The sequence below is a fragment of the Asterias rubens genome, chromosome 15, assembly GCF_902459465.1.
Source record: "Asterias rubens chromosome 15, eAstRub1.3, whole genome shotgun sequence".
NCBI lineage: Eukaryota > Metazoa > Echinodermata > Asteroidea > Forcipulatida > Asteriidae > Asterias > Asterias rubens.
Window position 1 is genome coordinate 6,918,297 of NC_047076.1, and position 26,898 is coordinate 6,945,194.

The 26,898-nt window shown below is 39.7% G+C and overlaps 3 protein-coding genes across 6 annotated transcripts in view; 2 read left to right on the top strand and 1 right to left on the bottom strand.

The window, feature by feature from the left end:
• LOC117299811 overlaps positions 1-16,303 on the top strand; it is a 150,895-nt gene extending 134,592 nt beyond the window's left edge. Inside the window, exons 53-62 of the mRNA XM_033783335.1 lie at positions 3,331-3,451; positions 5,108-5,209; positions 5,733-5,873; positions 6,857-6,991; positions 7,506-7,730; positions 8,950-9,108; positions 10,573-10,737; positions 12,207-12,343; positions 12,756-12,976; positions 13,590-16,303. Coding sequence (XP_033639226.1) covers positions 3,331-3,451; positions 5,108-5,209; positions 5,733-5,873; positions 6,857-6,991; positions 7,506-7,730; positions 8,950-9,108; positions 10,573-10,737; positions 12,207-12,343; positions 12,756-12,976; positions 13,590-14,383 — 2,200 coding nt within the window. The 3' untranslated portion in view covers positions 14,384-16,303. The remainder of the gene's footprint in view (positions 1-3,330; positions 3,452-5,107; positions 5,210-5,732; positions 5,874-6,856; positions 6,992-7,505; positions 7,731-8,949; positions 9,109-10,572; positions 10,738-12,206; positions 12,344-12,755; positions 12,977-13,589) is intronic.
• A 1,632-nt stretch (positions 16,304-17,935) lies between these two features.
• Positions 17,936-25,209, bottom strand: LOC117300115 (S-acyl fatty acid synthase thioesterase, medium chain-like). 3 transcript variants are annotated; one of them, XM_033783812.1, is made up of 7 exons: positions 25,026-25,209; positions 22,914-23,077; positions 22,195-22,333; positions 21,010-21,109; positions 20,051-20,229; positions 19,213-19,301; positions 17,936-18,367 (listed from the first exon to the last, which is right to left on the bottom strand). In XM_033783812.1, exons 2-7 carry the CDS (start codon positions 23,044-23,046, stop codon positions 18,240-18,242), a joined length of 768 nt encoding a protein of 255 aa, XP_033639703.1. In that variant the 5' UTR covers positions 23,047-23,077; positions 25,026-25,209; the 3' UTR covers positions 17,936-18,239. The 3 variants fall into 3 exon arrangements, with proteins under 3 accessions (XP_033639703.1, XP_033639702.1, XP_033639704.1); XM_033783811.1 differs by having other exon boundaries at positions 22,914-23,083; XM_033783813.1 differs by lacking the exon at positions 25,026-25,209 and adding an exon at positions 24,679-24,842 and having other exon boundaries at positions 22,914-23,083.
• A 998-nt stretch (positions 25,210-26,207) lies between these two features.
• LOC117299836 overlaps positions 26,208-26,898 on the top strand; it is a 46,953-nt gene continuing 46,262 nt past the window's right edge. Inside the window, exons 1-2 of one of the 2 annotated variants that reach the window (XM_033783382.1) lie at positions 26,208-26,260; positions 26,760-26,893. The gene's annotated coding sequence lies outside the window, so the exon portion shown is untranslated. The remainder of the gene's footprint in view (positions 26,261-26,759; positions 26,894-26,898) is intronic. The other variant, XM_033783383.1, reaches the window with a different exon arrangement.

Sequence of the window (26,898 nt, forward strand, 5' to 3'; positions counted from 1 at the left end):
GCGAGAATTTTGTCCAGCTTGGTGTTCACATTGGCCAATGAACCATGACAAGACTGGCAGCCATCTTGCACCCCAACAGGCTCCTTGGGGGACTCTTTTTACTCTTTTCAGGTGATTCGGCCATGGTCAGCAAGGTTGTCAGGTAAGTACGTTGGCAAAAACTAGTGAAAATTTGGTGGTAATAGGCTAAATATTGATGACTTTTTGGGTAGCGCAGAAGGGCCCGTGTGTCACTGTTGAATGTACATCGCCAGGAAAGTTTGCTAAATCAGACTCTTGACAAAGTTTTAGAAAAAAATATTTCAAACCTCGAATTTTCAATTGTCAAAGTGTCTAATTGTATTTTTTTTACGTTTTTTAATAAAAGGGCATTTATGAATGGGAATAAAAGAGTAGTGACTCGTAGGGTCGTTGCCTGCCGTCTTTAAACGGTTGTGTAAGAACTCGTCGCTACCCTTTTATTCCCTTATTATAGCAGGCAGAACCCCCCCCCCCACCCAACCCCTGCCCAATAAAATCAAGTAAAACATGTCACAGGAATATACCAACCCATTTTTTAAAGAATACTTTCATTGAATGATTTTGAACAAATGCAATGGCAATTTACACCATTATTTATATAAGGTAAGAGAGTTTTTCCCCACTAAAAGTGTAGATCACAACATTTTATTTGACATTCTCTTTATATATTACTCTTTAATAACAACAAAATCATGCATACACACCTGAAACGTTGCTTTCTGCACCCCGTGAGTCTTTGATGGTTTTTAGTGTAAACAATTAAAATGTACATGATATGGGGAAAGAGTAATGACCACTGATGGTTACAGCTGGAGTAGATTTTAATATATTTCATATTGCTGTGAACAGGTCGCAGAATATCAGCACACAAACACTTTTATGTGGTTAGTTATTGTTTGTGTGGTGCTGACATGGCTGCAGTATGAGCTATTACTAACCTTTAAGAGGAAAATATTTCACAAAAGCAAAAAAAAGGAATAGCAAGTTTTCTGACTGAAGTTAAGTAAGGGTGTTTTTATCCTTAAAAATCCTGTATATTCTGTAAATAACCAAGTTTGTGTCTTACCTTTAAAGGGCAGTGGACACGATTGGTAATTACTCAAAATAATTATTAGCATAAAACCTTACTTGGTAACGAGTAATGGGGAGAGGTTGATAGTATAAGACATTGTGTGAAACGGCTCCCTCTGAAGTGACGTAGTTTTCGAGAAAGTAGTAATTTTCCGCAAATTTGATTTTGAGACCTCGGATTTAGAATTTGAGGTCCCGAAATCAAGCATCTGAAAGCACACAGCTTCGTGTGACAAGGTGTTTTTTCTTTCATTATTATCTGGCAACTTCGATGGCCAATTGAGCTCAAATTTTCACAGGTTTGTTATTTTATGCATATCTTGAGATACACCAAGTGACTCGACTGGTCTTTGACAATTACCAATAGTGTCCAGTGTCTTTAAACTTTGCCCTGATATGTCAAAACAGCCTGAGAAGTCAATATTTCATCAATATTTATTTCAACGCTTCATATAGACGATGTGACCTGTGACATCACATGTTTACAAAAGAGCCACAGAGTGTGGACTTACTGCAGGCACGATTTGCACACAGCCTAATGGAAGAAAACATAAAATCTTATATTTTATGGAGATTGCACTGTCTAATTCTTATCAACTTTTGAAATGATCAAAGGGGGCACATCTCAAAACTTGTCCATACTTTCATAACTCTTGGATTATGTGGAAATTATGACACAATATGTCAACTTTCCAATAGGACCACTGTAGTATATCTTGCCTGCCAGAATATTCAAAGAATGTACAAAGTCACACAGAGTTCACATGGTCTATAGCAGAGTGTCAACCGAGTTTGATAAACAAAATGTCCCAATACCTTTGTATTCTATAAAAATTAAAAATTAAAATCAAAAACAATTACTAAATAAATCTGAAATTCCCACTAGCAAAAATCTTATTAAGAAAAATCCCACTTGGATCCAGGTTGTGATTTTTACAGCTGGGGCCGGTATTATCCCGCCAGGAATCACGGTTCTTCCCAATGACCTCAACCTGTGGGGTTATTATTATTATTAGCGTCTTCAGGCAAACTGTAATCCTTGACTCTGATTGGTTTATCCATGGCAACAAAGGTGTGTTACCCCAAACTGCATTGTTCGTATCTCACATTGCGTTACCTGAAAATGAGCAAATTTGAAAATCACCCTGATTAGGGCAACTTGTTCCCCTGTTATTTTGAATGCAATTCTAAATATCTCTCTGAATGTTGTGCACAACATCCCTATGGACCGATCCGGCCTGTCAATCAAACTGTGCGCGTTCACCCATGTGACCAATCACAGCAATGATTGTGGTCGGACAAACTCGGTCATGCGTGCGCGTATATTTGGCACGCGCGGCAGAATCGTGCAGAATGTCATTGGGAGTGCTCGTACACGTGTCTTGCTCACGTGCGCGGTGGGCGGAGCTTAGTGGAAAGCCGGAACGGTCCATTGAGGCTGATTGCAAGTTTTAAATGTTGGCAGCTCTGAAAACATCAGACTATTTTTTGCATTTATACCATAAGTCTGTTTAAAAATAAATAAAAAAAATTATATGTAGTTTGCAATTTTTGTCTTGACCGAGCGGGTAAAAGCACTGGACTGGAGCTGTGGTGTTTCTGTTCAGCAGAGTGTGGGTTCGAGTCCTGTTGTTCCCATGTGTTGTGTAATGCACGCAGGAGCCCAGGGCACTTATCAAAAAGAGAAGGGTTCTGCCCTGGTGCTTCTGGTTTTATTGGCTGCATATTCAACCACAGCACCTTGTAACAGTGCTATGTTAAAGACACTGGACACTATTGGTAATTGTCAAAGACCAGTCGAGTCACTTGGAGTATCTCAACATATGCATGAAATAACAAACCTGTGAAAATTTGAGCTCAATCGGTCATCGAAGTTGCGAGATAATAATGAAAGAAAAAACACCCTTGTCACACGAAGATGTGTACTTTCAGATGCTTGATTTCGAGACCTCAGATTCTAAATCTGAGGTCTCAAAATCAAATTTGTGGAAAATTACTTCTTTCTCAAATACTACGTCACTTCAGAGGGAGCCGTTTCTCACAATGTTTTATACTATCAACCTCTCCCTATTATTTGTTACCAAGTAAGGTTTTTGCTTATAATTATTTTGTGTAATTACCAATAGTGTCCACTGCCTTTAAGGTATAGGTCTATTTATTTTGTGTAATTGATATCTGACTCATACCATTTTTATTCACTGTCTCTAAACTCAAACATCTAACTGCATTATTCTGCAGGTCGGTGGCTTTGCTTGCTGAAATGCCAGGCACTGGTGCTGTCCATCCCCTGCCCAAGATTGAGTCCGTCCTGCTGCATCATTATGAGACCTCCTATGATTATTTCATCATGTGCGGTGAGGTGAGAATTGTTAAAAGAACCCTGATATCAATGCGGTACCTGCTGCCAAAACATAGGAATCAAACTGCCTCTAGCTACCGGGCAATCTCGGTAGTCTACTTGGTAAGACACTGCTCTAGAATTGCAAGGGTTGTGCGTTGGAATTCCACTCGAGTTATATGCCCGTGATATTTTTCCACAGGACTCTGGAAAGTACTGAGTATACAGTGCTAACACACACTGGTGTATGGGTAAAAACCAGTCAAGAAATTGTTACAATTCTTTTGTTTTAGCCTTCGAGAAAGAATTTGCTAGGAACAAAACTTCAGGTCATTAACTATTGATTGCATTTATACCATAGCTCATTTCAGTTGGTAAGCAGTTTGCAACAGCTAATTCTGTTTGCTCAATTTTTTTATTGGTGAGAAACATTTTCCTCAAGAAATGTTCACTACCTAAAAAAAAGATAGATTCACCACGCCTTAGATTTTTCCTCAATTTGTCTTGAAAAAGGGATAGTTGCATGATTTCCCACCCTCTATAGATGTTTGTGTAAGTGGTGAAGTGCCATCACGGGAAGGGAAACTCAGCCATTGTTTTGACCAAACCTCTAGATATTTAGAGAAATCTAACAATATCCCAACACTAAAATTAAGGCAGTTGGCTTAAATGTAGTTTAAAAAGCTATTCATAAATACACCCAGACTGTTTCGCTATTCCTATTGGTGGAGAGCGCGTCACGTGGGGGTGTTTAAACGGTTGATAATAACCAGCTGGAGTTGTTTATAGCCGGTTGTTTACGGATAGCATTGTGCGGGTTAGCGCACAACCTTGTTCCCTGGTGGGATTGATATCACCGCGCCATTAGCCCATGGAAACAAGGATGCATTACAACACGCACAACTGCATATCCAAAAACTGTCTCATAAAAATGCGCCACAAGGCTCTGGCCTTTATCACACGGCCACAACCCTGCTGGCTTTAAACAGCCGTTTAAGACCTCGTCACTACACTTTTATTCCCTTACTCAAAACCTACCTTTTCTATTAATCATTGTCTGTTTACTGTTAGCGTTGTCATTTGTTAAGTAGAAGATATTTAAATGCTTGGTATTACTGTTATTATAATTATTATAAATCACAAAGAAAATTGTCTAGGGTGCACAGTGCCCATAGCTATCTGTTAAGACGATGTGAGAAGGGTTGTGTTCACCACACAGTACCCATAGCTATCTGTTTAGACGATGTGAGAAGGGTTGTGTTCACCAACCACAGTGCCCATAGCTATCTGTTTAGACGATGTGAGAAGGGTTGTGTTCACCACACAGTGCCCATAGCTATCTGTTTAGACGATGTGAGAAGGGTTGTGTTCACCAACCACAGTGCCCATAGCTATCTGTTTAGACGATGTGAGAAGGGTTGTGTTCACCACACAGTGCCCATAGCTACATGTATCTGTTTAGACGATGTGAGAAGGGTTGTGTTCACCAACCACAGTGCCCATAGCTATCTATTTAGACGATGTGAGAAGGGTTGTGTTCACCAACCAAAATATTGCACAATATTCACACCTTGAAAAACCTGCAGAATTTTGTTCTCATAGGGTCGCCCAAGGTACATGTACAATAACAAAATGATACTAATTTGATTTATTTACTTTTGTTTGTTTGCCATCCAGCTTCTGTTCTTACTTCTAGTTGCAGTATCTGGCATGAGAGCAGTTCAGAAACTCGTCAAGATCAAAGCGCAATTCTTCCAAAGTGCGTGGTCATGGATTGAGGTAGGGCTTAATGCAGAGTGACTTTTGTAGACTCAATATTATTTGTTGACTCTTTTTGTTAAAGGCACTGGACACTACTGGTTATTACTCCAAATAATTGTTAGCATAACAACTTAATTGGTATAAAGCAGTGGAGAGCTGTTGATAGTATAAAACATTGTCAAAAAAGGCTCCCTCTGAAGTAGCGTTAATTTTGAGAAAGAGGTAATTTCTCTTTGCAGGCCTGAAGTCTTTTAATACTTGTTTAGGCATCTGAAAGGGTGTTTTTTCTTTCATTATTTTCTTGCAATTTTAATGACCAATTGAGTCAAATTTTTCAGTTTTGTTATTTTATGCATATGTTGGGAAACACCAAGTGAGAATACTGGTCTTTGACATTTATCAAAGGTGTCCAGAGCCTTTAACAATCAAATATGAACTTGAAAGCACCTTAGCTTTGCTTTACAATTTGTTAAGGGGTTTGGGTTAATCTGCAGATTTTCTGATGCCAAGTCATCTCTTTTCCTTCCTCTTTCCCCCCCAGATTGGCATGATACTTTTGTCACTGACGTACTTTGCTTTGTACGTTTGCCGTTTTGTCTTTGTCAACAATGCCACTCAGCACCTGAGAGGAACCTACATGGAGGAGTTTGTAGATATGTCCTTCCTTGCTTACTGGGATCAGGTGAGTGGATTAAGGCTCAGTGAGAAGAGTAAGAAAAACAATTTAAAACAAACTAGACATTGTGTTTATTTCAAATGTCAATGCTACAGACCTTGCACTCCACCTTTTCCCTGTTGTTTTTCCCTACTAATTTGTTTGCAAGTATTTGTAAAAGAGAAAGTTTAACATTTGTCTACAAATTCACACTGGTTGCATTTACAAATTGTTCCAACCCGGTTGATGGTTGGATTTGTCTGTTACCAAACCAGTGACCAAAAACGAAGCTGGAAGTTAACTTAGTCTGGTCCCCCTTATTTGGAAAAAAGCATCAGTGTTCACTATTGTAAATTAAAGACATGGCACTTATAAAGATTTAGCCTGTGGGATTCAAGACTTTGCAAAGTTGATATACAATCTTTTGTGGTTTGGGGTAGCAACATGGATGCACTCTGTTTTTTTCGCTGTGGTGATTCCAAAAAGCACACCACAGGTTCCCTTTCAGACAGACTTTATTTCCATGATGTTACCACAAACCCTACCATAGTGTGTCAACTTGTTGAGTGCGGATAACTTTTAACCAGTTATATTTGAAGAAAAGTGTTGTTAAAGGAACGCTACAGAATTGGTAAGAAACAAAAATCAAGAAGATCACAGATTTACATAAAACGTACACGCTTTAATGATGATGATAGTAGAAAACATCCCTTGAAATATTTCTGTCTGAAATGTCATACTTGATGAGAAATAAATAATCTAATTTTGCGTTTGGAGTTTATCGCTCAGTAAGCGTTTTAGTTATTTTTGTTTTGGCATCGATGCAATGCAAAATTTGTAGCTAGTTTTTCACTCTTCTCCCGTGGCCCAGATGGCCGATCGATCTCAAACTTCTACAGGTTGGTCAGTGTATGTGTAATAATGGCGGATTACACTGCAAGCAACTTTTTTGGTATCAAAACCACTTTTTGTAATGTTCCTTTAATAATTTATTGTTTTTCTCCCAACAGATTCTGAAGGATTTATTGGGGAGTATTATCTTCCTTGCCTGCATCAAGTTCCTACATTTACTGCGTTTCAACCAGACTGTTGCAATGTTTGGGGCCGTCATTGATGGCGCAGTCAAAGAAATTCTTGTATTTGCTGTAAGTTGGTTTCACTGTTTTATCCCCCCCCCCTTCAATCTGAATACAAATGCAGACAGTTTCTACTGGTTAAAAGGGCTAAGTACTTTTTGTAGGACACAAATACAATGTATACAAATTTACATCAAACTCACAGTTTGAAAATAATGATGGTAGAAAGCTTCCCTTTAAATATTACTTGCTGGGGTGCTGTAGTTTTTGAGAAATGAGTAAAACAATGTCATGGAAATAATTTTTGTCTATAAAGAGGAAAAATTATTTTAGCATGTAAAACATATTTTTGTGACAATGTTTTACTCATTTCTGAAAAACTAAAGCACAATCAAAGATAATAAGCTGCTCAAGTTATTATTTGATCTACATTTTGATATTTCGTTCCAAGAAGACAGTATATATGGGTTTTCCAAAAAAAACACAAAAAAAACCGTTATTATTCTTTAATTGTTTTGTTTTTCAATTTTTTTTTTTTTTTTTTACTGAACTCCCTGCTTCTGTTGACATCCATTTCAAATAGTTGTACCTAGTGATCCTTGAAGTCGCCTTTGCCTGTCTGGGTGTGCTCCTGTTCTGCACCCATTTCTACCCACTGAAGCACCTGCACATCTCCCCTAACATCCTAATTGGCATGATTGTAGGCCACCCTTCAGATGCCCAAGGTCTCGCCATGGAGTTCCCTACCTTGTGGCCGATGTTCTACTCTGTGTACATCATCTGTATGGTCGTTCTAATGGCTGGATTGGTGAGTGGAACTGTTTCTGGGCCCAATTTATAGCGCTGCTTAACGGTAAGCAAATTTGCATGCTTACTGTAGCAGAAAAATTTGCTTAAGCCTTAGCATATTTTACAGGTTAGCAGAAAAATTGGGCGGCCATATTGCGTGTTTACCGTGGATTTGCATTGTGACATCATTTATTTTCGAGCGGCAAGCACCGGAAGGTTAGCATGCCTTTTCGTGTGCTTACCGTTAGCAGCGCTATGAAATAGAAATTGCACAGTAAGCACAAAATCGGCCGCTAAGCAGTGCTATGAAATTGGGCCCAGGTCTTTACCAATTCATTCCTTGCATCAGGCCTGGAATTACACGCAGGCCACGGAGGCCATGGCCTCCGATGCCCCTGGTCTTGGCCTTGGTGCCCTTCAAAGGTTCCCATTGACTTTATGATTTTCCAATGGAAGTACTCTTTGCAAAATGGCCTTGCCTTTTTTGTAATGAAATTCCAGGCCTGTTGCATAGCTTCAGGAAATTGTTTCGATCATTGGATTCTACTTCACAAACTTTTTGGGGGTCAGGTTCCCTGAAACACGCCCCTTGTAAGAAAGTGGGACCAGTTGCTTCCCAAGTGCCCTTTTACTTAGCCCACAGAAATCAATGAAACACTGTCACTTGCATAACACTTACCTGTACTAAAGACGTTTGAAATAAGTAGCAGTTGATGACTTTGTCACTTTTAACTGTGAATGTTTTTTAGCCCTCTTGTGAAAATATTTGGTCAGGCGACCACTGTCATTTATAGTTTTCAACCGTAGGCTTGTTAATGCCCTCTTGATATGTATGGAATTTTTTGGTAATTCTTCTTCCAACTACCTCCAATGTTTGTTACCTTACAACTGCGTCTAGTTATTATTACCTAGTATTATTATATTAGTTCCTCTGTTCCGTCTCTTGTTTGCATTTTGTGAACATCTGGCTGATTCCCTGTGGCAGTTATGTTTATAGTAATCAATATAAATAGCCATTATTGGATTACTAAAATTTGTTTATAGTTTGCCAACTGGGATTTTGTTATATATTATACTGTCACAAATTGGTTGCATGTGTTTATATGTTTTTATTATCAACTATTTGATATTTCATTCTTTTTATGTAAAATATGGAATATTTTTACATTTCGGCTTTTAGCGGCTGTATTGCAGTATTTTAATAAACCATGAACAATAATAATTTCTTACCTGGATAGATAAAAGCCATCTTGTGTCACAGCTACAAGAAGACCAAGCAGGAAGGCATTCAGGCCGTGGGTGGCAAAGAGGTCATTTTCTTCTTCTGGAATATGTTCCTGATCCGTGTCGGACTCAGAAGACTCCCTGAGGAAGACAAGCCAACAACTTTACCAACGGTGAGTGAGTTTCGTCTTGACCAATTTATATTAGCTCTCGCTTTCATTTCAGGCATGCAACTCTTTCACGTTTCCGCGGAATTCTGTGTTTAAAAAAAAAATATCGGCGCTAAAAATAAAAAAAATTAAAAAGCCTAGCCTAGTATATGCCTGGCAACAACAATGTACAACTACAATAGTGTAAAATAAGCCTAGTACATGTTAACAATGCACCTTAGAGCATAATAAACCTCAACATTTTCTAGGGTACCATTGTGGGTCTCATGCCCTGTGTCATTTTGGCTGCCTCACTTCGCACTTGCGTTGTGCCGTCGAAAAGTTTATTGAATTATTTCTCGATGTGCGTGTTGACTGATCAATGATTCATGAAGATTTTGTGGCAAACGGAGTTCAAAACATGTTCAAATCAACCCAACAACAAAGTCATTTAAGTTATTGATGGAAAAGGAATAAATTAAGGTATTAATTAAAAGATAAAATCCTCCAAAAACGTAATTTTAAGGCTTCACTTTCGTTTTTTTTCTTTTTTTTTTTTCTCTCAATTTTTGTGTGTGTAAATATATGCGGGCTAGTGAAAATAACCTGCGCGCGATCGAGAATTCTGGTTGAATCGTCCGGCGGGCGATTGAAAAAAAGTTATGGGAATTCACCTCCAGTGATGAACAAATTTCAGTCTTTTTCATTTTTTCAGAATATCATCCCTGGTTAGAGAGAAGCTGTTAAAAAAAAAAAAATCATTCGCCTGTTTGTCTTTCCCATCATTTAAAGACAGTGTACACTATTGGTATTTGTCAAAAACCAGTCTTCTCTCTTGGTGTATCTCAACATATGCATAAAGTAACAAACCTGTGAAAATTTGAGCTCGATCGGTCGTCGGAGTTGCAAGATAACTATGAAAGAAAAAAACACCATTGTCACACGAAGTTGTGTGCATTTAGATAGTTGATTTCGAGACCTCAAGTTCTAAACTTGAGGTCTTGAAATCAAATTCGTAGAAAATTACCCCTTTCTCCAAAACTAGGTCACTTCAGAGGGAGCTGTTTCTCACAATGTTTTATACCATCAACCTCTCCCCATTGCTCGTTACAAAGTAAGGTTTTATGGCAATAATTATTTTGAGTAATTACCAATAGTGTCCACTGCCTTTAAAGGGAAAGTATTCATTTGGTAATCATTTTTAAAATTAATGGCAATAACAACTTTTTGTTAGACGCCTACAGCAGCTTTAAATAGTATAAACCATTTTAAAAAAAACTTTCACTCTGAAGTTATGTGGTTATGTAAAAAGATATAAGTTTTATGCCCCAAAATTTGAATCTGAGAAGCGTTATGGCAGCTCTTCTCAGATTGTCTTTTCCAATTACGGCGTATTGTTCCTGCATCGACATAATCACTCAGGACTTTCGGCTATCTCAACTTTACTCGCATATTCACTCATCAAATGCTTTGTGTTATTGCTGGCAGGAGTTTACGATGGCGGAGATCGAATACCAGGTGGATGAGCTGCTGTTCCGGATGAACGCCATCTCCAATCAGCACGGCCTACCAGAGAAGCCATATGGATACTTTGAGGACTCTGATTGCACCCATGGCATGATGGAAGATGGGATGTCTAGCACCTGCTCCGAGGTATGTACTGGCTGCTCCGAGGGCAGAATCTGGTTTTTATTCTGCCACTTCCCAACAAAATTCCATCCAGTGACCTTTTAAAGGGGACATTTTGCTAAGTTGTTATGACATGGCGTGTCGTGGCCTAGTGGTTTAGACTACGGGACTGAAGCTCTGGTGTGTTTGATCAGCAGAATGTGGGTTTGGGTCCTGGTGGTGACACTTGTGTCCTTCAGCAAGACACTCATACATATGATTGCTTCTTCCTTTGGATGGGACGTAAAGCCGTTGGTCCCGTGTGTTGTGTAACAGGCGTAAAAGAACCCACTGCACTTATCAAAAAGAGAAGAGGTTCGCCTCGGTGTTTCTGGTTTGATTGGCAGCATATTGCACCACAGTACTTTGTAAACCATACCAGGGTACTATGTGAAAGGAGTAGGCCTCATACTTCAAACCTAGCCCCACATACCTTTCAGGAAAATACTGAGTGTTGTATTATAATGGGGGGAGAGGGGGTCCCATCATGTGGTGTCACCACACGGAAGTTGTACCTCTTGGTATAACTTCACTGAGAAACTCCATTTAGTGAACCTTCTCAGGGAATTGTCTTGGCAATAGGAGACTTTCCAATGCTAGGTGGCAGCAGACATACCGGGTAAATTTCCATTGTTGACGTAGTTCTGAACATGCGCATAATTCTGAGAACAATGGATTTACCCGGTAAGTCTGCTGCCCTCTATCGTCCCAGAAAGTCTCCCATTATTGCCATGACATTAATAGTTTGTGGGCCGAGCAACTACGAGCACGGGATTGGACTCGGGTGTTTCTTATCAGTGCGGGTTTGAGTCCCAGTTGGGAGGTAAGACTTGGATAATATTCATTGTTTTGTTATTGCTTTTTCACTGTTTTATCTGCATTTCTTTTTAGTTGGCGAACATAGCTAACGCCTTCCTTGAACGTTTGCCAATTTCTGCACTTAACACGGTCAACTTATGAAATCGTCCGCAGAGTTGGCAAACATAAGAACCGTTTGGCCTGAGTGGAACGCACTCCTGGTGTAGGGCGAAAAACATAATTATATCTTAATTTTTCTCTGTTTTGCTTTGATTTACATTACATGGTGCTATCAGGATTAGGTTTCATAATTCAAAAACATAGTCCCAAATCTTGCAGGAAATACTGTATATTACAGCGCCAGGAGCGTCACTGAGTGACAGACATGTGCGCTATATAAGAAGCCACAATTATTATTATTATTATTATTATTATTATTATTATTATTATTATTATTATTATTATTATTATTATTATTATTATTATTATTATTATTATTATTATTATTATTATTATTATTATTATTATTATTATTATTATTATTATTATTATTATTATTATTATTATTATTATTATTATTATTATTATTATTATTATTATTATTATTATTATTATTATTATTATTATTATTATTATTATTATTATTTCCCTTTTAGATGAATCTCTTTGACAGCGCCCGCCTTGAGGACAGGGTGCAGAAGATTGAAACCCAGTTGTACAATCACAACCCTGAGCTAAGGGAACTCCTCGATGGCAACTGCTTCACAGACGAAGACAGAGAGAAACAGCTTAGGTATGCAGCAGAGTTTCTTTTCTGTGCTGAGTGCATTTATGCTCAAGTGCTGAGCCCAATTTCATAAAGCTTGTAAGCACAAAAACTTGCTAAGCACAGAAAAGTCTTGCATAGCAGGAACAGGTTACCAGCCAACATGCCATAAAATTTACATTGTTTTGAGTGGTGCCACATCCACTTTTTGCTAAGCAAACTAATCCGTTAAGCAATTTTTTCTGCTTTATGAAATTGGGCCCAAATTCTTTTGGTAGAAATAGGTTACCAAACAATAGATGTACATTGTTGAGCTGGTTACCTCATCAGAAACTGTATTTTGCCCAGATTTCACATTCTAAGCTGTTTTGATCAATGTACTTTGTTTACAGAGTTTCTTTCTATGGCTAAGCTGCTTTCATCTATGCTTACTTTCCAGGGCACATCTAGAGCTTGAGATCTTTCGCCAGCTGCAGCTTCAGCGTCAAGATGAGTTCCGGCAGCACCACGAGTTGCACGACAGCGGCCATGACACGCAGTCAACCTCAGAGCACATGGAGCTTGGCAGCGACAACATTTCCCTGGATCCACCTCAAGCCCTCCCGAACATCCGAGACGCCCAGGGGCGACTCAGCTTTCCGAAGCCAATGATGAATCTGGGTAGGTGGACAGTGCTGAAGAGTTGCCAGGCCTAGAATTACTAGAATTCTCCCATAATAGTGGGTTCGTTTGATTAGCTTCCCCGGGTCAACCCCGCAGTGCTCATCCGGTGTGAGCCCCTGACAAGAGCTAATCTAACGTCATGCACCTCAGGCCAGCCCCAAGTGACCTGTTCCACAAGCAGGGCACTGGGGGCTGAACCAGGTGAGCCACTGGTATGACGTCAAAGCTATTCAAACAAACCTAGGGCAGACCAGGTCGACCCAGGGAAGCTAGTTTATCCCACCCAGTGGTTCGCTGGTTAAATGCTAGTTAAAACACCCAAGTAAAAATTCTCTCCGAGTGGTTCAGCTGGCTAGTTGAATGTTAAAAGCATCCTTTAATATGAATTCTGAACAAAAGCTGACAGATCAATGAAAAGAACATTTCCATATAAGGGCAAACTATAGTAAATATTGGAGTGTCGCAGGAGTATACATAGCAAAATAAAGCATGTTTTATCAAATGACAAGGATTTGTGTGTGTAGTGTATAATATGTTTGATATTTCTTTGTTGACTAAATTTGAACTACAGTTATTAGTCTCTAATGCTACTTATGTGGTCTACTGACAGGAACTTTAGACATGCAGGCAGCACCTTCAATACACCTGCAGCAATCAAGCTTCATTAATCGTAAGCAAGCTTGGGGTCAACAGATGGCTGCTGGAGGACCTCTAGTCCAAAGACCTGTCGCCACCCTGGGGTTAGCTACGGTACCCACGGACAGGCCTTACAGCTCCAGGCGGCCCAACACTACCGGGAAACCAGACAAGCGAAGACAGCCTGATCACAGAGTGAAACCCCTCTCGGCATCATTCATCAGACGTGATCCCCAGTTGCTGTCCAGCTCAGAAGTCCTGGATACCCAGAGCAGCACCTCGTCTTCAAACTATGTACACAGAACAGACTCCCTGTCATCGCACGCTAGCGACCTCGTGATCTCACAGGTCAACGCTGCCCTGGCAGGCTCCAACAGGTGTTGGGACAGTCATAGAGAGGCCCCCAGGAACGCACCCTTCAGGCGTGAATCTAAGCAAGACCTGGATCATCTGGTACGAGACTACCCAGACGGGGAGCAACCCGTCGAGAGAGCGATCAGCATCGAGAGCTTCCCTCTTCCAAATGCGTTGGACAGTCTGTCCTCCAGCTCCGGGAACGAGAAGACCAATCCTTACAAGCCACAGAAGGGAAGCAAAGAGGCAGATGCCAGACATCGGCTGCGCAAGACTAGATCCCGCGGGAAGGGTAAAGGTCGGCGGCGCTATGATGAAGCGGTTTATGTGAACGAAGCGTTTAGTACGGACAGTGAGGAAGAGATACCTGTTATCCAGATGGGACCAGCTAGTATGCACCATGACAGGAGATAGTGGGATGGTACGGGGGCATGTGATGTTCCTAATTCGGGCCGTCTAATGCACATCAGACAATCAGTATTCTAGTTAGGATTTGAAACTTTGCATGTGGGGAGTATAATCAGGGGAGGTTTGTGGTAGCACCGTGTGTAAATCTCTTCTGAGTAGTGTTAAGCCCGCTTCATACTTCCTGCGAATGCGAAGCAAATCTGATGTGAATTTGACGCCACAACCCTCCTTTCGCAGCGATATTCGCAAGTGAGGTGAGCGGAGTTCAACTGCTGGGAACTATTTGTTGCGAATTTGTGACGTCAACATTCGTATTGCATTCGCAGGAAGTATGAACCAGGCTTTAGTTCTAAAAAAAAAAAAAAAAATTGGATGACATCTCAATGTTTTTCTCCTAAAGAGGATCATATACTGATCGAGTGGTCAACCACCAATTCTTTTTCAGAACCAACACTACTAAAAAAAAGGTTCACACATGTTGCTACCACAAACCTCATCTAATCAGTATTCTCCATAAAAATTTTTCGCTTACTGGAAAAAACAGTAAAACTTAAACAAGTTAATGTCTTCACTAAATTATCCCATCAGCTTGTTCATTACAGAGCTCCAATACAAACTGCTGCATGCTTTAGATCAGGGATGTGAAATTTCAGAGTTATATCAGACTTTTTTAGTCAACCTGGTGTAGAAAATCAGCCATTATTGATTCCACATACAAATATATCATATTTTTTGAACTACTTCTCTAGTGCCACGGACACTGTTCCTAAAAGCTCTGTGAAGTCCGAACTCCCCTTGGTTACCAAAAGGTAAAAACATTTCCTAGTTACAGACTTTTTGTCAGCAATGTCTTTCACCCCAGTAAGACCATTGATGGCCTTAATTTAAGGCTGAAGAAATTGTGCTGTTGAGGGGAAACCAGTAGAAATGAAAGTATTTGAGAAATGGCACGCAAACTGGTCCGATTGGCAAGTGACTGAAATAAAAAATACCCTTGGCCTTTCTCAAAAAATTCATTGATTTTGTCGGCTGGTCAAAAAATCGATCAATCAATCAATTAATCTAATTTATATAGTACCAACTTAAAAAAGTTTGCTCTGAGGGGTGATCGGTAATCCTGCGGGCACAGATAAGCTGTGATGACAATTTTTTAAATTGTAATAATAACAGCACTAAATTTTTTTTACTGAAACAAAATATTTTCAATTAACATTTTTTTTCCTCTGAAATCATGTGTGCTAAATTCTTTATCTCGTCCAAAAGCCAAGTTCTTTCTGAGTGTGTAAAAGTTGATGTAGGCATTTGTAGCAATCATTGTAAATAATCTTCCACTATATTCATTTTTTAGAGAGCTGTACTGATGGATTTAGTATCAGTAGCATGTCCATATTTTAAAATAGTTTTTTTTTTTATCCCCCAAGTAGTTATGTTACGTTCTTTGCAAACACTGCAAAAGGAGTGAATTCTACGTCAGTCAGAAACTTGTTCCTGTTCATGGTTGTTTGGTCAGCAAAGCGCACCCTTGAACCCCACCCTAAAGCTGCTGATTGTGTTGTGCTTTTGTCCTTGTTTTCTCTACAAGACTTTGAAGTACTACTAAGTACAGACCAAGACAAAACAAAATCTTGACAAACAGCACGTTATTACATTCTATTTATAGCTTTCACGCAGAAACATGAAGGGCTCATTTTACTGATTTTTTATACAGTACTGGAATATTTTAATAAAATTTTCATGAAATCATTAACTTGCAATTTCTCTCATATAAACTTACGGACATTCATTCTTCAAAATTATTTTGTAAACTAAAAGGTGTACATGTCATACTGTAGAATATAACTGTGGTTGTGTCATACCATGGAGGAAGGAAGAGAAGGAGCTCGAACGAAGGGACTTCAAAAGTCAAACCCGTGGTACCGCAACCGTTTAAGGACACCTCGTAATCACCCACATACCTTACACAGACAATGGGCGACCTGGCATATGTGAGTTTGCGCACTTGGTTCTTCACTCAACTATGGTGTCGTATGTCGTATGGATATAATACAGAAAAACAACTTTTTTGAGACCTGATAAAAATTGTGTACACTTGTGCTCACCAAATCGAAAAACACAATTGAATACCAACCACCCTCGTGTGCTAATACCAAAATTTTGAACCACCGCTAGTGACCGGAAAGTCACAAAAAATGTAAAAATATGCCATGATGTTTCCGTGAAACACCACAAACGGTAAATGAAAACGTGTATATTCACAATTGTTGTCTCCAATGATTCAACTTTACACGCATGCAAGAGTGCAGACTGGCGGTACCACACGTTCTGTACAAAGATATTTAACCCTACTCGTTAATCGGCCGTCCAGCTGGAGGTCTCCTATCTTTTTCCACTGGTCAGACAGGGGCATTGTAAGAGTATTCTTTTGTTACTCTGCGGTTTTGCAGGTCGTTCGAGCTCCTTCTCTTTCTTCCTCCATGGTCATACTTTAGAAGTACCATTAGAACCTTGTTAGTACTTTCTACAGCTTTGTAGATAATTTAGCGGATAATGTTGTCCTGATCAAAGCAGGCCTATAGCTGTCTCACCCAGCTACTTTAAAAAAATTATTTATGCAAGTCGCCAGACACACAAGGCCAGAAGGCCACTTCAAGGTGTGGGCTACAATTTTTTTTTCCAGAGGCAGTTGCCTAGGGCTGAAACAGGGTTACCCCTTTCACAGTCCGTACGGATGTAGGCTTGGGTATCGTCAGTCCGAAGCCTGGCTGGTAGAGCAGAAAGCACTACCTTCCCAACTTTACGTAGCAAGTGTCACGACCGAGATTCGAACCCACACTCTGCTGATCAAACACCACAGCTTGAATCCGGTGCTCTTAACCGCTCGGCCGTGCACTGCATGTGCACTCTTGTTAGATATACAACAAAGAGGGAGGGCACACCTACGCTCATTTTCAAAGAGCTGCTTAAGCACTAAAAGCGGCAAAGCACCAAATAGTTATGCTTATCAGATACGGTTACCAGCTAAAATAAGTTGTCACATGTACAATTTGTGACTGGTTTCCTGCTCGTTTCTGCTAAACAGAATATTTTTAAGCAATATTTTCTGCTTTAGCAATTCTGTGAAATTTTATAATTCCATGTACAGCCACAGGCCTACTTTGATCATGTCCACATAGCCCATTTAAAGCACAAATGTTATCAGTATTATTATTTTACTACATGTTTTTTTTTAATTGCATTATATATACAATGGCTAATTTAGTATATTTTTTATTGTCAAGCATTTAATACCCACCTATTATATTTTTTAACTTATTCTTTTGTACAAAGAATGAAATAAAGTGCCTTTTGTAATTAAAACAGTTATGGAATGTTCGGTTCAGACTATAGCCTTATAATAATACCAAAGCTTTTTTTTTACCTACAGGTGACGAAAATCCTCCAATTGACCCCTTGCACGCGCGTAACACGCGGCGACTGATGCCACGCTCACCATGTTGGTGGGCAAGTTAGGTTTACATGTATTAATACTGCGCTGCCTAAAATGCGCACTTTCACTGCATAACGCACAGTGAAATTGCCCACCAGTATGGCGCATTCAAGATTTTTCTGATTATGACGTCAGGTGAAATGGTTCAATATCCTTCACTTCTATGTCACTCCACACTAAAATGTTGGGACTTGGATAATAGTGGAATACCTGACCAAGCGTTTGAAATTGGGCCCTGATCGACTGACTGACCCTACAAATATTTGGCAACAAAATCCTCAATACTGTATTGTCTTTCAAATGACCATTGCTGTAACATCTACAGTAGTTTTACCAACGCATGGTTGTTTTTATTATTAGCACAATAGTACCCTGCTATGAAGACTTGAGTTTCTCCGCAATGGTTTGGATGATTTTAGCTGTGTTTTCCTCTTGCTGAAGGTAGAAATGTTCGCCGGGTAAGAGTTGAACGTCAAACGAACCAGAGCTGATGGTTTTCCAGTCTGCATTGGAAGAAAAAAGTTCATTAAAATATATTTAGAAGGTAAGAAAGCACAGACGTCAACACAATCCTGGTACACACAAATCCACTGCCTTAAATAAAACTTTAAAGATCTGTACCATGCATTTAACTTTTCAGCTGGAATATAATCTTTGAGAGGGCAGGGCCGTTTTCATTTTAAGTGCACTACCATGGGACACTCTTGAAGTGGCACCCAGGCCAAAACCAGGAAAATGAAGGCCGTGGCATGAATCGACTGTTTTCCGCTTTTTAAAATTTTTTTATGGATTAAAATTGAAGGAGTAAAATATTTGGTTCTACAAATTGGTAGACCGTGTTAGTTCATGAAGAAAAAGGAAAACCAATTTAAAGGGGTATTTGCGTGAATCATTATATTCTTTCTTTTGAAAACGTCTTTCCAAACATTAATTTCATAAAACATTATTTTTACAGCACAAAGCTCCCAATCCAAGGCAACGGGTCCCGTTAAAGAGTCTGTAGTTACAACCAATTTGCGTTTATAACCAAACTAATTTCTAATTTGGGTATGATCCCTGGCTACACGGCAGTTAACGGTTGAATCGCCTTCTGACTGGCAACCCGAACAAAGATATTGACAAAATAGGGAGACCGCCAACAAAGCGCTAGATAGCTCAGTTGGTAGAGTGCCAGCACATTAATCTAGAGGTCGTTGGTTCATGTCCAACTCTAGTCACCTTTTCTTTGTTCAACCCCAAATCATTTCATAATAATTGGAATTTGTTGTAAGCATGTATAAAGCATCAGTATATTTGAGTGTCCCATGTAAGCATCAGTATATTTGAGTGTCACATTTGTTTTACTTACTATCAATGTCATGATTTCTCGTTCTGTCTTCAGCGCCGTCAAAGAAATTCATCGGACAGCTCAAGGGTGGATCACTCGGAGCCTCCTTACTGCAAGACAAAAACAAAACAATCTCCAAGGTTTCAAAACTTTTATCTGGGCATTTGCAAACATCTACTGAACTATTACCTTTTTTGTTTAAGGCGACTACTGACCACCCTGCTGACTGCGGTTTTGAATTCTCCTGAATTCAGAAAAAAAAAAATTCTCCGCGGCAGTACATAGCCAGATAAGTTCTCAAAAAAGTATCCAATTGATCTTCAACTTCTACAGGTTGGTCAGTTTATGTATATGGTGGATTCCATAAAGTCCTTACACTGCAACTTTTTTGCTAGAAAAACCAATAACTCAGATTAAAATATTTCTAACTCTGTATTAAAGACAGTGGACACTATTGGTAATTGTCAAAGACTAGTCTTTACAGTTTGTGTATCTCAACATATGCATAAAATAACAAACCTGTGAAAATTTGAGCTCAATCGGTCGAAGTTGCGAGATAATAATGAAAGAAAAAACACCCTTGTCACACGAAGTCGTGTGCTTTCTGATGCTTGATTTTGAGACCTCAAATTCTAAACTTGAGGTATCGAAATCAAATTTGTGGAAAATTACTTCTTTCTCGAAAACTACGTCACTTCAGAGGGAGCTGTTTCTCACAATGTTTTATACCATCAACATCTCCCCATTACTCGTAATCAAGAAAGGTTTTATGATGATATCTATTTTGAGTAATTACCAATAGTGTCTACTGCCTTAAAGAACAAACCAGGTAGTGCTGAAAAAAAATCATACTACATACCTATACTTCTCTAACAGGATTAGATCTGCTCTAATAACAGGAATGAAAAGTCTTATCAGTGACTTATTGGCCAAAACTTCCTTCGGTGTTCCTCCTAGTTTTCCGAGTCGCTCTAGAAACTCGTCATCGGTGAGCTGGTCTAGGGGTTTGTCGGTCACCTTCTCTTGGCGGAGTGTGGACTGGAAAACAAGGGTTTTGAAATAAAATATTAACACATTTTAAATTTTTTATTGGATGGGTAACTCTTTCCCGCCCTCCTTTTTTCCAATAAACACATAAACCAACCTGTGTAAAACTCATTAAATGGACACGTGCTTTTGACAACACAGAAAAGCTGGTCTTTAAGTTCCCTCAGTGGTTTTTAGCGTGTTTGTTTTACATGCATAATTTGATGGACGCCATCAAAATAATAAGCGTGTGCTAGACAGCTCCATCACGACACACTACACAATGGATCTGAAAATACTTCACTGAGACCTACGTACTGTGCTGCCACCTCAGGAAACAGACACAGGGCTTGAAATTTACACTGGATTGCATGCTCGAGGCCAATGATTTTAGTGCGGGCCAAGTAAACTCAGGACTGGACAAGTCTAGCAGTCTTGTGTTTTAATTGAATAACAATACCTAAGTGTGAATAACGTATATAAATAGAATAAACAAATGATGTCAAAAAAGAGAATTATTTGAGTCTAACAAGTTCATTTTTTTTTAAGAAAAAGAGCGAATATACCCAAGTATTACTTAAAAGACAAATAAGTTTTTTTTCTCCTTTTGACTCTGGTCTACTTATCATTTTTAGCTTCTGCTAGTCCTTCTTATTCGGATTTTCACGACCGAATTGGACCCCCGATGTGTCCATGTTCCCCAAACCAATCATAGGGCTGCCTTTGGCCTCATTGAGGGCGCTGTTTAAGAGTGTATAAGGCCATAAGCGAGGGGTATAAAACAAAACTCACATAAGGTGCGGTTGCACCAGACAGGAACATGTGAACCGGTTCTAAGTTGTGGTGTTTCTTCAAATAGCATGCCAGCTCAAAACATACAATAGCACCCATACTGCCAAGAAAAAAATATATATTTTGTTTACAACATCAATTACATGATCAAATCACCATTAGTGGTCCTTGAAATAGTAGATTCATTTCCATCCCCTAGTTTCATCTAACACGCTACATGTATATAAGGCCAACCCACCAAAAATCAGGCTTTGAACTTTGCTCTTGAAGGGGCGTGGCTATTCCTTCAGGAAGGGGTGCTTTTATGATGATTTTTTATTTATTTGTATTGAAACTTTGTCACATCTCCCCTGCCACTACAAACCAGATGACACCCCCATATAGTGTCTATGGCTGCCCTCCAAAAATAAGAATGGCTTGGAGCAAGTTCGAGTGGAACCATGTTAACTAAAGGTTGACTATTTTGACTCCAACTCAGGCTGGTCAACCATTGGTTGACTACTGTGGTCGACTATTTGGAACCAGCCTTTGGACCATGTTCCCTGATACCCTATTACATGCTAATACACCTAAAGCGCAGAAGGGAACAAGTGACACTACAGGAAAAAGGCGGAAGGCAATATAGTGTTGAATACGGTGGTACCGATAGTTGACTAGGCTGCGTTTCAAAACGAATCACTCGAGTGAGTACATCACTGTGCATACATTGATGGTCAGTAGTCAATCATGGGTTGACTAATGTGGGCACTTGAACTTGCTCCTGGCGTATGTGTTTCTTAAAGGCAGTGGACATTATTGGTAATTACTTAAAATAATTATTAGACTAAAACCTCACTTGGTAACGAGGAATGGGGAGAGGTTAATAGTATCACACATTGTGAAAAACGGCTCCCTCTGAAGTGACTTAGTTTTCGAGAAAGAAGTAATTTTCCATGAATTTGATTTCGAGACTTCAAGTTTAGAAATTGATGTCTTGAAATCAAGAATCTGAAAGCACACAACTTCGTTTGACAAGGGTGTTTTTTATTTCATTCATATCTCGCAACTCCGATGACCAATTGAGCTCAAATTTTCACAGGTTTGTTATTTTAAGCATTTGTTTAGATACACCAAGTGAGAAGACTGGTCTTTGATAATTACCAATAGTGTCCAGTGTCTTTAAACTTATATGGACTTTGTTTCTACCTGTGACCGAAAAATGAAAATGGCTTCTCTTGAAGGCTCGGGAGGAGGATTCTACAAAGTTCTTCAATGAGTAGATCTAAATTTGAGTAAAGAGGATCCTTGAAGCGTGACTCTCTCCCAGGAAGACGTATAGCATTCACTGTTTCAGGGGAGGAAAACAAAAACAGTTCAAACTAAAAATCTGATTTTGTTCTGATACGAATGTTCTGCATTTAACCATCTGTTCTTTCCACATCATCTGATTCCACAACCACAGACCACAGATAGAAGCCTTCATTTAATGATCCATCCAGCTTCGTTTAGATACAGGTGATACCTTAGACAATCAACGATGCCCAGTACCCACCACACTACTCAATACATTCACAATACACTGACTACCCCCCTGAGACCAACCGATTCAGGGGTTCTTTTTTTAGCAAAGGTTGGGGTTGATAGCAGGTGTCGTTGGGTTTGGAAAAGACACAAGATCGAAGGAGGAGCAAACCGGACATAGATATTAAGGGAGGAGCCGATTCCATATTTCTATTACAATATTGTTTCAGTTATCAGTTAGCTTTCTCCCAAGACACCACCACTTGCCTACAGCCCTTGTATTGCTCTTAGCTGAGCCCAAAATTTCATAAAGCTGTACGATTACAAGGGTACGATGCTCCCCCTCCCCCCCCCTCCTTGAAGGTGAGAAGTTTGTACCGCAAACCTATGATTATTTTACTTGCCTTCAATGTTTCCTGGAAGGAGTTTTGTCCAAGCTGCATAGAAGAGGGTCCCTCCACCAGCCCATGGAAAGCAGAACAGTCGATGACTGCAAGTGCCTTGGGGGTTCACTCGACGATTCACCCACTTATCCATGACCACTGTTGTCTACTTTGCTAAGGTTTATCTACAGCTTTGGATGGGGAAAAAGTTAAGAAATTTATGAAAACTGTTTACAGGCCACACATAGAGAGCTTAAGGCCGTGTCACATTGCAGCGATAATGACAACGATAACAATCACGACGCAAAGAGAACGCATTCTATTGGTTAAATGAGCAAGTGCGTATTCTGCGTGGAGCAAGTCGACCAATAATATGCGCTCTCTTTGCATGGTTTTCGTTATCGCTGCAGTGTTACTCGGCCTGTACTTCTTGAAACTATAAGAGGAGCCTAATAGTTTCTTAGTAGAGAGAGCTGTGGGAGGTTGAGAGGTATTTGGCAGGAGGAGCAATAATGTTTAACACCATCCGTCTGATTTTATCTCACTGAGAGGTGATCACAAACTGGTTAAGGGTCAATGCCCCCCCCTCCCCAAAAAACCCAAGACAACTGCTCAATATTAATGTGAAATATTGCCAACACACTCTAAGCATCAATGTTTTTCGCGTTCAAATTTTAAAGGTGAGAAATTTCAACAGCATTGTTTTTTCAACCATCATTTTAGAACTTCAGAAAAATTGCCATAATCTATTTGTTGATGATGTTTTGCACCTAATTTTGGGGTTGTTTGTTTAAGGATGTTATTCTTCACATTTATCTTCAGAAATTGGCAATGTGAAAATTTAATTATCGTAGTGTCATACGCTTTTATCGACCCTCGTGTGTTTTCAGTCCCCAACTTTGATTCCCGTTTACCGCGAGATTGTGCAAGCTGCACCGGTGACAGAAGCTATGCAATTTACTCACAGTCTGTATTTTCATCAGGCTTAATCATGCTGAGAAAAAAGTTTCCTGGCGTTGGTTATGCTCAAACATTTATAAAATGATTGATTTTTGGTACTAATCACTAGTGCATTATTATGGCAACATTCAAATGAGTCAAAGAAACAACATCCAACCTCGAAAGTTCAAAACAAAATTACTATCTGCTAGATTGAGTTTCATTCTGCTTTAGTCACTAGATGGATCACGTGAGGTGGTTACTATTTGGGATTCTATGGTGTGCCAATATGGGGAAAATATTAAAATATTTTAAGAGAAAATTACAACAATTTTTTATTTTTATTAACTGCATACTGTAATAAATTCTGATAAGCGTAATAAATACTAAGTCTACATTAAAGAGAAAATATAGATTGGTTTCTTATTTCCTGAAACCAAACATTACTGGTCTGAAATGGGGGAAAATGGATTGTGTTGTGAAATTGCAGCGTAAAGGGCGCCACCGCGCGTCGAAAAGTTGCTCTCGCGTGCTCCTCAGAAAGGCTAAAATCGGAAAATCGTGAAAACATATGACGTTGCTCCAATGTCATGCATGCATAAGCACTGTTAATGGCGGACTGTCTCTCGCAAAGTAAAACCAAAACTTTAAAAATTTCAACACACCATGAAGTGTAAGTGTTATTGTTAAAAAATTGAAAAGATGATTTGAAAAAAAAATATTTAGTTTTGATTGTGAACAATTTTCTTGTTATCCTACTGAAAACACATGACACCAGGATGTGGTTATTGGAAAGTTGAAGTGCTCTAGAACTGGGCGATGATCCCGAACTGTGAAAATGACTCACTCTTGCATGGTGTGGAATCCCATACTGTTACCACAAACCTCTCTTATCATTAGTCTTCATCATTACCCTAATCATATCTGCAGTTGTACTAAACCATGGAGGTAGAATTCTACCTCCATGTACTAACTCACTGGCTAATTGCGATAACGTAACCCTCCTCCCGACGGGTCGGGATCGCAACTACTTACTTAACTCATTTTACTGGCATGACTAGAAAAAAATTGAATGGGTGCGTAGCCGTAGTTCTGTCGTCGGTGGTTAAATTAAACACGAGAGTTGACATCTGACATTGATTCCACTCTTGTGTATGCATCACCTTTCATCCAGGATTTTAATCATCAACTTACCGTGGAATTGAAACCAAAACAGCAAAGAAACCTCGTTTTCCAGGCCTCAACAAAACAAAACTGCAATGGAAACGAGCAGACGACAAGAATCATTGAACTATGGACATGGTAAAAAAAACACAGATCACCTGACCATCGAACCACCACAACCTTGTACTCTGGTACGACACACGGTTGCACCTTTGGCGGAGGAGGGGTCGGTGGGATTAATACAATGTGGAAACAAGTACGAAGCATTATCTAGTCTTGGTCCAAGACGTTTTATCTCATACAGGTACTGATCATACCATGAGATTGATAACCTGACAGAGGGCGCGCTTTCCAAGGCTCTGAAATTGCATAGACCTTTTCGCGAATACTGGGGCGCGCGCGTTAAGCTTGGAATTAGGTGCATTGTGGTCTAGCTGGTATCCAAATTTGATCCATATCTATCCCACAATGCACCTCATTCAACAGTCTGCGCTTGCGCATTGGTATTTGCGATAAGGTCATAGACCTTATCGCAAATACCAATGCGCAAGCGCAGACTGTTGAATGAGGTGCATTGTGGGATATATATGGATCAAATTTGGATACCAGCAAGACCACAATGCACCTAATTCCAAGCTTTACGCGCGCGCCCCGGTATTTGCGAAAAGGTCTATTACAATTTTGGCAACACACTTTGTTTCTTCAAAAAGAACTCTCTCCTTGCTTTTTAGTAGATATACATGTTGTGATACTTGGCGGCCATGGCACAGCTGTATCACGCTCATTTATGTCGTTGCCTCTAATGAAATAAATAAAGTAGAATTTACACGTGTTAATTACAACAAAATCATTTTTGTTTAAATATATACACCAGCACGAACCAGCAGATTTCCCCATTATTGCCATCTTATTTTAAAAAATAGTTGTATTTTATGATTTTTTTAAGGTTTTTTTTTTTTGGGGGGGGGGGGGTGGAGTGGGGGGTATAGGTTGCGGTGGAAAGGCGAAAGTGGCTCAAACAGAATAGAAAAAGCAAATGGTCTGATGATATTGTGGCGAAACAGTCGCATGGGGCGCAATTGCTGACCTAGTTCCAGAGCTATCGTCAGCTAGCTAGCGGTGCCGGTGCACGACGCGTGATCCCCGCGTAGGGATCACATGGACAGCATGTGCTGACCACAGGCCCTAGCAGTGGGGGTATTTTTTAGCTGCGTTTTTAGTTGTGATTTGGCGGGCTTGGAGGAAAGAACAGATTGAAAGAACAGGTCAGTAATTGCGCACACAGCGCTTGATTATGGTTAAATAAAGAGAAGGAATTAAAGACAATCATTAAAAGAAGTTAATCGACAAGAGAGAATAAGGAAACAGAAAACAACACAGGTTTTGAAAAGTCCGCTGTAGTGATTATTATGTCGTTCTTCTCCTAGCCCCTCTGCAGCGAATGCATTGCTCATTTTTAAAAGGGGAATTCCCCATCCCTACCACCCATCCGATTAGCCGTAAAAAGGCACCATGATTGTCGGTAATTTCTACAGTATTCTCTGAACATAGTCACAAAGTTGTTCGCAACAAACCCAAGTACACCCAGAGACGCCCTTTGGATTTTCAGGATATTGGTTACAGGTAAAAGTAAGTGTGAAATACTTTTATTTTTGCGGGTTTTAATAATGTAGTGCGAAATCTGCCGGCCGGCTGGCCAGGTGTATTAATATTTCCCCATTGCTCTAACGTTATGGTTGCATTCTCTGCATTAATTGTGTGCAGGTAGATAGAGTCGCCATTTTGTGACATCGAGCCGTCAAAATCTGTCCGCATGGTGTCTGCGGTCTGAAAGTCGTCAGAAATGCGAGCCAAGAACCACTGAATGTGCCGTGACTTGGGTGTACTCATCATAGCTGGTGAG

Excerpts from the sequence above, each read along its gene's own strand:
- LOC117300115 (XM_033783812.1), bottom strand. The coding sequence starts at position 23,046 with ATGGATAAGTGGGTGAATCGTCGAGTGAACCCCCAAGGCACTTGCAGT. Across the intron at positions 21,110-22,194 it reads TTTTCATTTTTCGGTCACAG|TATGGGTGCTATTGTATGTT; the intron begins GTAGAAACAAAG and ends TTTTCTTGGCAG. Across the intron at positions 18,368-19,212 it reads GAGAAATCATGACATTGATA|ACTGGAAAACCATCAGCTCT; the intron begins GTAAGTAAAACA and ends CTTCCAATGCAG.